Source organism: Pezoporus occidentalis, unplaced genomic scaffold, assembly GCF_034315485.1.
Source record: "Pezoporus occidentalis ecotype Australia unplaced genomic scaffold, CSIRO_AGI_Poc_V1 ctg12, whole genome shotgun sequence".
Classification (NCBI taxonomy): Eukaryota; Metazoa; Chordata; class Aves; order Psittaciformes; family Psittacidae; genus Pezoporus; species Pezoporus occidentalis.
The window spans coordinates 5613104-5628795 of record NW_026912994.1 but is presented as its reverse complement, the minus strand read 5'-3'; the positions used below and the strand labels follow the sequence as shown (position 1 = coordinate 5628795).

General features: G+C 44.3%; 1 protein-coding gene across 8 annotated transcripts in view; it reads left to right on the top strand.

The window, feature by feature from the left end:
- Nucleotides 1-15692, top strand: part of KALRN (kalirin RhoGEF kinase) — a 520424-nt gene that overhangs the window by 498467 nt on the left and 6265 nt on the right. For all 8 annotated transcript variants that reach the window (XM_062607041.1, XM_062607047.1, XM_062607043.1 and 5 more), the window contains 8 exons: nucleotides 2835-2862; nucleotides 3326-3497; nucleotides 5666-5787; nucleotides 7277-7408; nucleotides 9139-9303; nucleotides 10186-10264; nucleotides 12783-12983; nucleotides 13898-14036. In XM_062607041.1, coding sequence (XP_062463025.1) covers nucleotides 2835-2862; nucleotides 3326-3497; nucleotides 5666-5787; nucleotides 7277-7408; nucleotides 9139-9303; nucleotides 10186-10264; nucleotides 12783-12983; nucleotides 13898-14036 — 1038 coding nt within the window. The remainder of the gene's footprint in view (nucleotides 1-2834; nucleotides 2863-3325; nucleotides 3498-5665; nucleotides 5788-7276; nucleotides 7409-9138; nucleotides 9304-10185; nucleotides 10265-12782; nucleotides 12984-13897; nucleotides 14037-15692) is intronic.

The window sequence follows — 15692 nt, the reverse complement described above, 5'->3', positions numbered from 1 at the left end:
TGCTGTGGGTGCAGCATGCTGGCCCCTGAGCCTCAGTGGCTGGGGGGGAGAAGGAGAGCGGGTGTGCTGTCCATGTCCATATGTAATACCTCACCCTGCTTGCCAGCAGCCTGATCCTTGCTGGTAGAGATTTCTGCTCTTCAGAGCAACACAGCCTGGCTTTCATCTCTGTAAAAGTCCTGGGAAAGAGGAAGAGAATTGGGAAGAGTAACTTGCAAGGATTTTGACAGCTTTTCCAATTTTTTTTCACACAATCATTTTGAAGAAGCTGTGGGAGGTGCTTGGCAAATCAGTCCATTAGGGAAACCAGCCCTGGCATTGGTAGGAGGCTGTGCGGACAAGCGGTATGTGAGTTGCTGTCCTCCGAGGGAAGCAGGGCCATGCTCTGGAGCCCTTCTCTCCACCCATGGGGATTAAAAACCTATTTAGCAAAAGAAGAAATAATCTCCAAAGGTCTTGCACTTAATCTAGAAGGACTCTGTGGAGTCTGTCATCTCCTGCCAGGCACCCATAGCCTGGAAAGCCAGACAGACTGCAGAGAGAAGCAGCAAGCCCCCAGGGCCTGGAAGCGGATGTGTGAGCCCGTGGAGCTCACTTCTGGCTGCAAATCTGCCTGTGAACCTTTGCTTTGCTATTTCTGCCCTCTCACCCTGACATTTGACCCCTTCCTTCAAAGTAGACCAAACCTTGTTCCCTAATTGAGTGATGTATTAAATCACTTTGGTAGCACTTAAACATTCTTGTGCAAACAGGCTTTTATTTTTGTCTAAGCTTACAGCAGGCAAAAGCTGTGATGTGGCTGTGGGGATGTTAGGTAACATGCTATTAATTAACATACTAAGTTTCAACAAAGGAAATGTAAATTTTAACCAGAGTCTCATTCAGTATTACCTAGTGGCGGTAATTTTCTTTCTGATATTCCCATGGTGAGGCAAGAGGAAAAAAAAAACACTGGTAAGGCAATTATTATAAATGATTGTGCCTTGGAAGTCATTAGAAATGTAGCATTATTTATTTATAGATATATCCATTACATTTATCATTGTAGCTGCATCTTCTAATGAATCCTTTAAAGTTATAAAATTAATATGAAGTGTTAGGAGTGTTTCTTTCTCCTGATCTTTAATCTTACAATGATGGAAATAAGTGAATAATAATGGAATTTAGTGCATGCTGCAGGGAAGGAAGGGGAAGGCTTTGGAGGACAGATGTGTATTTTACTTTAGCCAAAAACTACAAAAATGAAGATGTATGTGCAAATGAGCTGATGCCTGGGGTTACTCAACTGATAAGTAGATGGTCTCATTGATTAAAAAATGGCAAGCAGTGGTTATCCACAGAACAGCTTTGCCTTCCTTTGCTGTGTTGTGGGAGCAATACAACTTAGTCACAGAGATCCATCTCTCCTTTCCCACAGGCACAGATGGGAGAGATGTTTTTCTTCACCAGTGCCCTGTTGTGTCCTGATTTTTTCCTGCCTACAGGATCCAGGGGGCTCTCTGTGGATCCTGGACCCTGTGGAGCAGCAGTCACTGCCTCTGAGCCCCTCACACTCTCATTTGGGCTTCCTGGTAGTGATAAGAGAAAGCAGACCCTGAGGTCTCAGTGCTGGTACCAGTTTTGCCTGGGCATGAAGAAGGGCTATGAAACCAAAATGAACCTGAATATGCTCAAGTGCCTTCTTGAATGGCACCCTGAGCCATTCACCTTGGAAAACTATTTATAAAGCCAAAATGTAAATATAAATCTGGAAGATGTATCTATGTTGTTTTGAAGGGTTATTGCTTCTTCTTTATGGCCTGTTTTCTCAATCTCTAAAAAGCTCCCACCAGCTTTGGCAGCCACAAATTAGGTCACTGCTTCATTGGCATCTTCCAAAATAGCTCTGAAATAGATAGTAACAAAGATATTTAAAGCAAGATAAATCACACTGGTGCTTATGGTGCTTGATAGCAAATTATGAGTTTGGTTTTGGATAACAAGGCCTTATGAGATTATTAAAAGAGTTAATGAGGCTAAAACCCCTATACTACTGTACATCACTATGTAGTTAGGGTTGCTTCTGTATGTGTAAGAACTTAGTGGCATTGGTTTTGCTCTTCCCAGGTTTGCTTCAAGGGTTACATGAGGTAATTGGCATATATAGGGCACAGAGAAACAGTAGCTTTTCAGGTCTCTGCTAACGATCAATTAACTAGGTAGCTAAAATAACTTTCGGTTATCCAAACCTAGTTGCTAGTTGGAAGGTTTCCAGCAGTCCAATGAAGTAAGTGAAATTTTACTCATTATGATAGACCAATATTGTTGCAGGACTGGTACTTGCCAGGAGGCAAAAAGAAGGCAGTATTTCTGGTTTAGTGCTTTACTTTTCTTTCCTGAAGCTGAGCAGATGTTGAAAGATGTCTCCCCAAAGCTGGTTAATGGCTGGTGAGATGCCTCAGGTGTGTGGTGACTGCAGGTGCTGGGTGGGTGGGTATGGAGCTGGGCACAGCAGGGCACAAACCACCTCCAGGAAGAGAAGTTAATGGCTTGAGCATTCTCACCCAAGCAGAGAAAGCACTTCCACCCTCCTCAGCCTTAGTGCTGTGCCTGTTACCTGTGATGCTTTATCAGAGTTCAAGAAGCCATAGCTTTCTTCTGTTTTCCCAGCTGTGCATGGGCTTGTTCTGTGGTCACTACAGCTTGCTGCACCTGCCAGCTGTTATAGAGGTTGCTTGTAGCCACTGGTCAGTGCTTCTGCAGTTCTGGTCAGGGTCACCATGGTACCTTGTGAAAACAGATGTCTCTGTCACTGTCCAGAAAAATAAATGCTTTTATTTCTTTGTATTTTACAGATAATCAACCCCAATTTCATTCAAGAAGGTAAGCTAAGGACAGCTGTGCACTGACTGGCACTGAGGGGCAAGTCAGCAGCTGTGATTTATTCTGGTGCAACAGCATGCTCTGCACCCACCCGTGTTTGCAGCAAAAGCAGCTCTCCACTGCTCAGTCCCCAGGGAAAGTAGTCTTCCTGCTGGCTGCTCAGCTGAGAGAGCCTGAGGCCACATGTGAGCCTGGACCTCAAACCTGCCTTTACACAGTCTCACCCTCCTGCCAGAGCACAGGGCTGGGGGATGGATAGTCCCTGCTGCCTCCTTCTCTGAGCTGCCAAAAACTGCCTTTTAGTGAAGGGGGAGTTTTGGTAACATAATACCAGGACCACCAGCTGTTTGGGACACAGATCCCATCACTGGTCCTACGATGTATTCTCTGGACTTGTATGGGGAATATCCTCATCTGTGGATTAAAACAAGGTGTCATGTGTGTGTCCCATGTTTTTTTCCAGTGGCTCCAGAGTTTCTTGTGCCATTAGTGGACATCACCTGCCTGCTTGGTGACACAGTGATGCTGCAGTGCAAAGTCTGTGGACGGCCCAAACCAACTATCACCTGGAAAGGACCAGATCAAAACATTCTTGACAATGACAACAGCACAGCCACTTACACAGTGTCATCCTGGTAAGGACCTATCTGTGGATCCTAACACAGGTAGTCATGGTGGTCATGTTGTCCTCAAATCTGTAGCACCAGCCAGGCTACAAGACTCATTAGAAATGTAGTTAATCAAGTCTGGCATGGCATATCAGCGTATCAGTGCACTACATATCAGATAGAAAGGGTCAAACTTTGGGGTTCGGGTAGCTCTATCATTTCCTGAGCTGTCACAGGGTATATCCACAAAGTGTGTTGCTGGCAGATGTGTGCTTGCTCCTATTGACCTGAGCCAGCTGTAAGCCAGAATGTTTCCAACATACTGACTTGGCTAATACTGCCTCTGTGTTGCTGAGGCTTCTCTGCTCAAGTTTGATGCCATGCTCACCTTTGGAAGCAGCAGGAGTCCAGCAAAGCAAGCCTTCACCAACTTGCAATACCCATATCATGGGGAATTTTCTCATCTCAGGGGCAGAGGTGGTAACTCCTGCAGTTTTCCTGAGCCTTTCCTCAGCTGTTTCTAAAAGAGCCTATGTGTGTTCCTGGGAAGGCTATATCTGACTGTCCTTAGACAGAAAGATTCTTGTCATAATGTTCCAGCTACGGGGGAAGGAAAACCATCATTACAACAAGCACTGTGAAGATCCAAAAGATCTGGATTTGAATTCAGGTCAGGTAGCAGCTTGCTGCTGGATGCTCATCTGCAGATTATATAAGCAATTTGGGCCAAAATGTAGTGGAAATCTCCAAGAGGTAATCTTTCATACAAATTTTTCAGCACTTCTGTCCAGGGAGCACAAAGTCACTGCAAGTGAAAAATGAACACTAAGAAGGGATTTCACATGTTCAATAAAAAAAAATACATCTGATCAAGAGCTTCCTTCAGAGACCACTGGCTTGTGCAGCCACCCCAGAGCACCCAAAATCATCTCTTAGCCATTACTCAGTAGATCTCTAGTGCCTTATCTTCAGGCTTTGGCTGGGGTTGGAATGGGGAGATATTTCTGTGCAGGGTTCTGTTTTCCATCACAGATTTTTGCCTGTGCATTAGCTCCCTGCTCACTATCAGCACTTGTATTGTCTTGATACTTGTATTTGGCTTTCAGTGGAGACACTGCCTGTGAAGGAGAGGCCCAGGAGATCAGTGGCTGTCTTAGAAATCTTGCTGGCTTGAGTGTCTGGATTGTAGGGGAAGGGGATATTTCTGTCCTCTTTTAAACCAGCATAGTTAGACTAGCAAAAGCCACAGCATCCAGGCAGTTATACCATCAACCATGTACTTCTGGAGTTGCTGATAGATTACACATTCAAGAAGTAGACTACTTTTGCCATCAAGGAAATTTATTGTTGGCTCTAAGCTGGGTCTCCAGTACAGCTAAAGCACTTACACAAGCAAAATCCTTTAATTCAGGCCAACTTCCTGAAACTGCATATTGAAGACTGCAATGTGCAAACAAAAGTGACTACGTAATACATAAATTCTGCTATAAAATTCACTAGTCTGCTAGAAATTCACCTGCTATACATTTATCAGTCTCTGTAGAGCTGTTCATTTTCTCAGAGAGGCCCAGAGACTGTCTCTCATGAACCTGGTACTGGTGCTCTTTATCCCTAGTTGTTGTGAGATGTCCAGTCTTCTGACTTCCTAGCAGCCACATTAGATCAATGGCACATGCTCCAGGGGTCTGAAACTCCCCAAAAATGTCAAATACCCTGAGCTGTGTGACTGCCTTCTTCATCTGCAGGAAGTCCAATTTGTCCGGCATATGTTGGACTTAACTCAGAGGCACAGCAGCTCAGCAGTTCCCAAGACAGAAAAAAAGTGCCTGGAGATAGATTTCCAGGTATAGGAAGTCTAAGCATCCAGCTCTGGACAGGCACAATAAATGCTCAGCTCCTGGACTTTGCTGGCTTCTTAAGTCATCTTTCCCCATTTCCTCTATGGCCACAGCAGACAAATAGATTTGCCTGGCAGGCAGTTTGGATCATTCTGCTCAAAGGATTCATTAACAGCTTAATCCTGACATATGGAGATGTGGTAATTAGGTACCAGATTGCTGGAGGGATGTGCCTTCAAATGAGTTCACATAATTTGTGCACACGTGTGTTTGTAATGATGTGGGACAGGAACTGGTATAAAAAACATTAGCAAATGAAGCAGCACTTTATAACTGGGGCTTTCTTGCAATCCACAGTGACTCTGGGGAGCTCACCTTGAAGATCTGCAACCTGATGCCTCAGGACAGCGGCATTTACACCTGTGTGGCAACCAATGAACATGGAACTGCATCAACCTCTGCAACCATCAAAGTTCAAGGTAGTGCATCTGACCTTAACAAGCAGGATTCTTCCTGTATGGGCTCCCTTGGTGGGGGCTGGGAGCACACAGGAATAGCCAGTGCAAAGGCAGCTGGATGTGGAGTTGTGCCAGGGGAAATGAGACATTAAAATCATAAAACCATTCCTCAGCCAAGACTCCCACTGATGGCTGAAGGCACCACAGACTCTGAGCTTGATTAAGTTGTCTGATCATAAGTATCACATCTGGGAAATGAAAATGCGCTGGCACTGGTTCAGCTCCTGCATCCTGCTTGCAGTGCTGTTCCCCAGGGGCTTGATAAGGTCAGCGCGGAAAGTGGAGCTCCCTTAGGTTGCCAAGCCCTTGGAGGGTGACACCCCGGCTGCCCATAGGGAGCTCAGGCCTTTAGAGTCTGCCTGGAGCAGAGGACCTGGGATACAGTGACATGAACTTTCAGCCTACCCTGAAAGGAGGAAGTGAGAATAAGATTTGGCTTGGGTGAACTGTTCTGCAGGGATTCAACTCAGAGACACATCTCTGAGCCTGAATTCTCAGCACTGTAATTAGTGACCCATCTAATTGTAATGAATATGAAATAATGAGTTGATGCTTATGACCTCCAGCTCTAGGAAGGGATCTGTTATCATGAGAGATGGAGGGTATCTGCTGTTTTGAAGGGACTGGCACAAAGACAAATGTGTAACTGGTGACTTACAGATGAAGGAGTGTCACAAGCATTTAGAAGTCAATTTGTTTGGTCCTGCAAAGTGCCCTAGAGATATAATTTCCCCAATTTATCCAAGCAAGTTAGTGGCTATGTTAACTACTCCTGTGCTGAAGGAAGCCCTGAGCAAAGCACAGGAGAATTACTGGTCATTTGTCAATCTGTTGCCAGACATACCAAGTGCCATACACACAGAAGCCTTCTGAATGCCTTGCTTGTGTCATTTTTGGACACTTCAACAGTAACTACCTCCTCACCTGCAGAACCTCCCTCGCTGCTTGGTGAAGTCCATGTGGATATTTGTTTTCCTCAGTTCTATGTGGTTTGCATCAGGAGCAAAATACAGCAGCAGAAGGTGGCAGGTGAAGATGCTCTGCCTTTACAGCAGCTGAGCTCAGACAGATCCTCGACACCCAAGGAGTGATTCACCCAGCCAGTCTTGCAGGGAATTCTGTGGGGCCTCGCAGTGCAGCTGACCACCTGTGAGGAAGAAGAAATTCCCCCTATACTGTAATACTGTGAGACCATGTTGAGTCAGTGAGGCTTTCACGCAGCATGGTTCTCTCAAAATGGCTAGTATGGAAGTATCAGACCCATGGGGGTAGGTGAATGGGACCATGACATTGCCTTTCCTCTGGCTGTACTGGTAACCCACTGTAAACAAGAATGCTCCTTCTGCAAGCAACAGCTGACCTGATGTACCTGATACACCTGATCTTCAGAATAAAGCACTAGCACCTGTTGATGCTATGCTGGATTTGGTGCTTGTTTTCTCTTCCCAAGGTGTCCCAGCTGCCCCAAATCGCCCCATTGCTCAGGAGAGAAGCTGTACCTCTGTGATCCTACGCTGGCTACCGCCATCCAGTACAGGCAATTGCACCATTTCAGGCTACACTGTGGAGTACAGAGAAGAAGGTAAGTGGTTTCGTAAGAACAAAGTAAGTCTCCTTTATGGCACAACAGGTTCCAAAACCATCTTTGCCACCACTGGGGTGCCATTAGCTGTTGTTCACAAAGTCTAAGGCCAAAAGAAGCCCTTCTATCACCCAGTTCAAATTCTCATATATTGCAGACCTTTCTAGTTCCTCTGGTCATATATGGCAAGTAAAGAGTGCTAAGATAAAACGTATCAACCACTAAGGCATCACTTCGTCATTTGCATTCTGCCACCATGGTATCCGTCCTTCCTGGTGGATGTTTCCTGGGCATGCAAAATCAAAGCAGTCACTTTTCTTTTTTTTCTTTTTAACCTGAATAGTGCTGCAAATTCCTGCATACTTTTCAAGCTGAGCTCTGAAATCCATTTGTTCTTAAATCCAATCATCCTTTTCCCCTGAAGAATTAAAAAGACATTAAATGCATTCTTTTCCCAATACAGGCATATGCTCTTGAAAAGGGCATGTGAAATGATTTACATCCCTTTTTGTATTCTTCCTGTGAAGCTGAGAGGGTCTCTGGGCAGTAAAGCTTGCCTTAGGTTTGTTGTCTGGTTTTATCTCTTCATCCTTCAAAAAATCCTACCTCATGTTAGTAAATGTGCAAACTTAATCACTCCATATTAATGCTTTTTTAGCAAATAGTCTGCCTTGACCCTCACTGTGCCATCAGTGTGACTGGCTTTTTTGTGAAAGAATAAAAGTGCTTCTGTTAACAACAGCCACCAAAACAAACGGAAGAAAGGCAGCAGTGTTTTCAGTTTTCAGTATTGCTCCTACTGCAAAGGAATCACTGACTCTTCCCTGTAAAACCAACTTTAACCTTGTGAGACCTGGCAGTCAGAATTTGCCCATAGTCAACACAAAATAAATGGGTTATGGTAAATAATAGAAAGGTAAAAAGCCCTGAACTTATGAAAATAAGGTAAAATTTTATATATTCTATAAAGAAATAATAGGCTGTGACAGGCCTTAATGTACCAGGGGTCCTTTTCTGTTCTGTGACCCTGTGCAGATGAATAAAGTATTGCTTATTTGGCTGGCACAGATTAGGCAATAGTTGGATTTATTTCTGTTAGGAGCAGAAACACATGACGAAGTCACACATTTCTTTGCTGCAGTGCTGCTCATATGCAAAAATCCCACACCGAACCTCAGAATGCTGGTTCTCCTCCTGCAGCTCCTGGTTTCATTGTAGCCACCACATCTTCTGAAAAAGATTTCTTCTGCAAAAGCACTTGGATTGTACTGACTCTGTCTCAGCTTCATATGCAACTCCCTTGTCCTTACTGTTTTTGCAGTATTTCTGCTACCGTTTCTCTCACAGCAGAGCTGTCACCAAATCAGCCCTCCATTCCTGTCTTATCACACTGCCCTGAGACATCGCTTGTAGCACACAGCCACAGCTAGGCTGCTGGAGAGATCAGCTTCTGCTTGGGCTGTGTTTTTTCCATTGCTATCGGTCAAGTGAGGGGCATTTCCTTCTTCCCTCATTTAGCCAGACTGGAAAGTGGCTGCAACACCAAATAGCTTCCTGTGGTCTGGTTCAGTTTAACAGAAATACATCAGTCTACTGTAACATTACCTTTTAAAAATCTGTGGATTTTAACCTCCTAGGGTAGTGCGTGAGTTGGGCAGAGAAAACCACTGCTCTGAGTTAATTTATTGAGAGTTCCCTTTAATTCTCCTTCTTTCTCCCTACAAACGCAGGCTCACAAGTCTGGCAGCAGTCGGTAGCCTCCACATTGGACACATACCTCGTCATTGAGGACCTGGCCCCAGGCTGCCAGTATCAGTTTCGAGTGAGCGCCAGCAACCCCTGGGGGATCAGCTTGCCCAGTGACCCATCTGAATTTGTGAGACTCCCGGAGTACGGTGAGTGGGCACAGTAAGGAGGGGTTGATGCATGGTCTGCAATGGTGTGATTTGATGGATCCCAATAAAAACACTTATCCTGGACCTATCAGGAATACAAGAAACCGCCTAGGAGATGCTGAGAGCCAGCTCCTGCCGTTAGAAAGGTTTTTCATTTCTGCTCCTCTCACAGGGCTCACAGCCTCCCAGTGTCACAGAACTTTCTGCAGTTTCCTAGCAGGTCCCTGCTCTCTATCCCAAGACTACTTGTCTTTACCTCTGGGCAACAGGCTCCATGTTCTGGTTGGTGTTCCCCTTGCCTTTCCAGCAGTGCCAGCAGCACCAGCAGCTTCTGCTGGGCAGCCCAGCTGGGGTCTGCAAGTCAGTTCGCAAAATGTAGCCCCCAAGCAATGCAGCCAGCATAAGAAGGCTGTGATGGAGGCAAGCCCCCAGCACATGGTACTGCAGGAATGTGGGTGATTTCTCATGAAGGTGAGGTGAGCAGAGCTCACATTTCCCTGTGTTTTAGCAGCTCTAATGCATAACTAGGTGTGCAACTGCTTGGATAGCCTGTGCCAGATGAAAGGAGAGCTCATACAGCATAGCTCTACTTGCCAGTTACACACAGATGTGCCCTTAGACTGTCTGTGTGGCTCTTTTCAGTGCAAAATTGCAAGGGCAGATTTGAATCCACTTTATTCATACCTTCCTCTGGGGAGCTCTGGCTTTTAGTGGTCCAACACATTGGAGCTGTCCCTGAGCAGTAGGAAACTGGACCCCAAGTGATAATGTTTGCTGTTTTAAGTAATGCAATCTCACATAATTCTAAACTATGCTGTTTATAGTCCACAGGAAACTGTCTTTAACTTTATGCTTTCCTGAATGTACTTTGTTCTCTCAAAGACTCTGCTGCTGACGGTGCTACTATTTCATGGAAGGAAAACTTTGACCTCGCTTATGCAGAGCTGCATGAGATTGGGAGGTAATATTAACCCTGCTTATCACTGCAATAAAACACCGAAACAATGGCTTGAAGCTTTTTCTTTGGATTAAAGTTTAAGCTGCCCCTTGTAGTTAATGTGAACAAGGCTGCTGCTTTCAAAGAGCATTGCCCATTAAATACTGATTAAAGTACTGACCGGTTAAAATACTGAGTAAATTTTGGTTTTTGAGTTCAGTTGTGATTTGAGGATTGCAACTTGGCAAACTTGTGAACAATTAGGCAGCTAAATCTCTGACAACCATTGGTAGTTGTTGCTGGTATCTCTTCTGCCACCTCTGATTTGATGCAAACTTTTGAAGTCATGACGATTTGCTGGTTCTGGATAAGCTTAACCTCAAAGCCTGACTTCGCTGAAGCACTTAGGCATGTGACCGACTTAAATCACATGCCAAAGCACTTTGCCAGTTGGGACAGTCAGCTGACAGGAGCCTAAATAGAAGCTGCATATGTTATCAGCCCTCAGTGCTCTGCAGAGACAGCAGATACGGGGCATGCAAACAATTCAGGTTAATGCAGTTAGATCTTCAGCTCAGAGATCAGAGGTGGGCAGCCTTACCTCCATCCCTGGAAAGGTGATGGAACAACTTACTCTTGACACCATCTCTGGACATATCAAGGATGAGGGGGTCATTAAGAGTAGCCAACACGGCTTTACCAAGGGGAAGTCATGTTTGACCAACCTTATAGCCTTCTATGAGCAAGTAACTAGGTGGATGGATGATGGCAGAGCGGTAGATGTGGTTTTTCTTGATTTCAGTAAGGCATTTGATACCGTCTCCCACAGCATCCTCATAGATAAGCTAAGGAAGTGTGGGCTTGGTGATCAGGTGGTGAGGTGGATCAAGAACTGGTTGGAAGGAAGAAGGCAGAGTTGTGGTCAATGGGGCAGAATCTAGCTGGAGGTCTGTGACTAGTGGAGTCCCTCAGGGGTCGGTGCTGGGACCAGTGCTGTTTAATATTTTCATCAACGACCTGGATGAGGGAACTGAATGTACCCTCAGCAAGTTTGCTGATGATACTAAACTGGGAGGAGTGGCTGACACACCAGAGGGCTGTGTTGCCATTCAGTGAGACCTGGACAGGCTGGAGAGTTGGGCGGAGAGGAACTTGATGAAATTCAACAAGGGGAAGAACAACCCCATGCACCAGTACAGGTTGGGGGCTGACCTGCTGGACAGTAGTGAAGGGGAAAGGGACCTGGGGGTCCTGGTGGATAGGAGGATGACCATGAGCCAGCAATGTGCCCTTGTGGCCAAGAAGGCCAATGGCATCCTAGGGTGCATTAGAAAGGGTGTGGTTAGTAGGTCAAGAGAGGTTCTCCTCCCCCTTTACACTGCCTTAGTGAGGCGGCATCTGGATTATTGTGTCCAGTTCTGGGCCCCACAGTTCAAGAAGGACAGGGAATTGCTTGAAAGAGTCCAGTGCAGAGCCACAAAGATGATTAAGGGAATGGAACATCTCTCTTATGAGGAGAGGCTGAGGGAGCTGGGACTCTTTAGCTTGGAGAAGAGGAGACTGAGGGGTGACCTCATCAATGTTTACAAATATGTAAAGGGTGAGTGTCAGGATGATGGAGCTAGGCTTTTTTCAGTGATGTCCAGTGATAGGACAAGGGGCAATGGGTGTAAACTGGAGCATAGGAGGTTCCATGTGAATATCAGGAAAAATTTCTTTACTGTGAGAGTGACAGAGCACTGGAACAGGTTGCCCAGGGGGGTTGTGGAGTCTCCTACGTTGGAGATATTCAAGGCCTGCCTGGACAAGTTCCTGTGTGATGTACTCTAGGTTACCCTGCTCTTGCAGGAGGGTTGGACTAGATGATCTTTTGAGGTCCCTTCCAAACCTTAGGATTCTGTGATTCTGTAATTGTGGGGCTGAAAGGACAGGAGTCCTCTGGTTCTGCAGAAATAAGGGTGATGTATTAATAAGAGGCCAAGTTCAGCACACGGTTTCACTGAGTAGTTTTACTTTCAAGATCGGTACTAGGCACTAGTCTGTAAGAGTTTTCATAAATGCTCTCCTGCCAGCTCTTTCTTAATTTCTTACTGTACCTGAAACATTGAGACAAAATGATAGGTTAGTGATTATTTAACAAGGCTTTTCTTTTAGTTGTCTGAGAAAGTTTGGGCTCTCTATTAAAGCAACTGGAGAAGGGAGACCCAGAGCTAAAAAAAAAACAACAGATAGAACTTGTAGAAGTGGCAGCAAATTGAACCCAGGGGAGATTGTTAAAGGACATCAGTATGACTGCACAAAGCAAAGTGATACCGTTTGCTCTCAGTGTTTGCTAATCCCCAAAGAATCTTGACATCCAGGGTAAGAGACGGAGGCTCTTTGTTGGAAAAGGCTATGAACAACTTGTTAAATCTGATTCCTTGTGAAATATCAGTGTGCTGAATCAAACAACACTTTGAAAATGAGTGTGTTATTGCATTTAAAATTAGATGTGTTTTATTCCTGAGGCCCCTTCATTATTCTGGGGTTTTTGTTGTTTCAGGGGCCGATTCTCCATAGTAAAGAAATGTGTTCACAAAGCCACACGGAAAGATGTTGCTGTAAAATTCATTAGTAAAAAAATGAAAAAGAAAGAGCAGGCAGCACATGAAGCAGCTTTGTTACAGCACTTACAGCATCCTCAGTACATCACTATCCATGATACCTACGAGTCCCCTACTTCTTACATCTTAGTTTTGGAACTGTAAGTATGTGGAGCTTGAATTCAAGTGTATGGGTAGGAATCACGACTCTATTGAGCCCAGGATAAAATTCACCCTGACTTCATCTGGGGAAAGATGTTGTCATGTGGTTTTTATTGATTGTGATATCAAATGAAGCAGCCGTTTTCTGCAGAGCTTCTACTGCCTTTTCTTTACAGTAAATATGATTCAGAGGAACAAATGAAACTGCTTTCTGTTCTGGTGAAGCTTGGGTAATTGTATCAGCAGTTAGTTTGTCCCACTGAATAGTATCAGATTTACTTGGGCAGTTTCATCCACTTTTTACATTCAAGTAAATGTATTACAGCTAGATTGAAGCCTACATTGTGAAGCCTTTTGGTGAAAAGATCTGTGCAGCAACCATGCTTGCCCCTATAAGGAAAAATAGCAACCAAAATCCAGAATGCTTCTGTGTTACAGTATATCCAACAAAATATATTTGAGCTATTTGATTGTTTATTTATGCAGATAAATAAAGCTAGGTGGAAAACTTTTATGGGGTTAGTTTTCCCACAGAACATATTACCAGCTGAAAAGGTCAATGATTTTTTTTCTGCATTATGCAACCAGCTCTATAAATAAATAGATGAATACAAATAATTAAGAGGATCTGTTTTCAAAGGAATTGCCTCTGTCTATTGAATCCACCCTTAAGCAAATGTTTGAGACTGTTGCTAAATTTTTCAAGGACCAGAGATAACAATTGAGAATTAATCATTCTACCACTTCCATGGCCTGCAGTATCTTGAGATATCATTAAATACTCCTCAGATCTTGCATTTTAATTTCCTCCATTTTTAGGTCATGAAGTGTCCATTGCAATTTTGTTTTAAATATTAACTGTTCCTAGAGATACCATGTGATCTTTCATGTGCAGGGTTTGATTTGTTTACAGGATGGATGATGGGCGTCTCTTAGATTATCTAATGAACCATGATGAACTTATGGAGGAAAAGGTTGCTTTCTACATAAGAGACACAATGGAAGCCCTGCAGTATCTTCACAATTGCAGAGTGGCTCATTTAGACATAAAGGTAAGAAGAAAAGAGAATGCTGCTGTTATTCATTGCCCTGGTACAGGGAGCTTCCAGCTGCTCAGACAGGGAAGAGGTGCAGTCTGTACCCTAAAGAGATGATCACTAAATGGAGAAGCACTACCTTTCAGACCTATTGACTACAGAAGGGACTTCCTGACCTACAGTGCAAGGTCTTTTTGTTCCTTCATACAAGAAATGCACCTATTTCCTTGATTCACTGGTTTGTTCTGAAGGATTTTCTGGATTTAATGAAGGAGTGGGAGGATGTCTGAGGCAAGAGTAAGATGTCACTAGCACCTGACTGAAGGGGAATTACAAGATAAATACATGGGGTATTTATTTGGGCTCAAACCTGTACCAACTTAGCTACCAGGCTTCCTGAGCAGAGCTGGCTTGTGCCCATGCAGCTCAGGGCAGGCCAAAAGGAGCATCCGCAGCAGTGCCCTGGAGAGACCAAAGCAGAGGGAGAGGAGAGTGCAGGGGAGTGGGAGGTGGGGGGCGCTGTCAGGAACAAAGGAAAACAGCGTGCTGCATTATGCTGCAGAGCCTGAGAGGGGAACTGGGTGGGAAATACACCCAGGGAGAAGATCAGAAGAACAAGCTGCATTGTGAAGAAATTCAGGCATTCTCCAACATCATGCTCAGTTATATTAGCACAGCTTGTACCAACTTTTTTTTAGCAAAGGGAGGTACTGTACTGTCCTGGATTCAGCATCGTACTGCTGTCCTCGGCAATATCAAAATTATCTTAATGACAGAGAACTAGTGACTGAAGTTATGATCAAATGTTTTGAGTTTTGTGATCTCCAACACTGATTGCCAGGGATATCAGATTATCCATAATTTTGTTTCAGATTTAAATGTCAATTAAAAATGGAGAATGAGAGATGAATCTAACTTTCTTGTATGGTGGACAATCCAGCTACAAGGAGGTCTCTTCTCAACTCTCCAACCCCCAGGCATGTCAGATGAAATGATGCTTTCATTCTTCTGCTGCCTACTACCACTACCAAAAAAAAGATTCCTTTGTGCAGTACCTTATGTAAGCACTAGTCCCAGAAGGCTAAATCACCCTGGTTTCTTCTAGCAAGATTGTTTGTATTTTCTGCTGTATTTATAGGACCTGTCAAAAAAGTAGGTATCACTTGGAGATAAGAAACTGCACTGAATTCTCTGTTTGATCATAAGATACTTCCCAGAAACAAGGTGGGAAGCAAATATTCTGTGACCTATTTACAGTTCTCCCAAATGAAGGATGCTAAATAAAACACCTTCTGTTGCTAAGCAGGAGATGCATTGGTAGTGACAGCAGACCTAGCCATGGACTGTGTTGTACCAGGATCCTGCTCAAGAACATGTTGATTTTGTCAATGCAGACTGTGCAAGAGAAGAGCAAGCAGAGAGTTTTGAACAGCAGTGCAGTGAACTTTGCTTTATATAGAAACCCATGAGGCAGCAGTAAAATATTCATGAGGATTAGGGGCTATCAGACAGAAAAGTGAGTCCAGAGAGGGTGCAAGACATAAATTCAGAAATCATCAAAAGAAGCAAAACCCACATTAAGTTCCCAGAGCAGAGTGTGTAGGCAGTGCTCAGTATGTCCCACAGAAAGGGAGGGAGATCTTAAATACTGAAAGAGTTGATAAAAGAGAG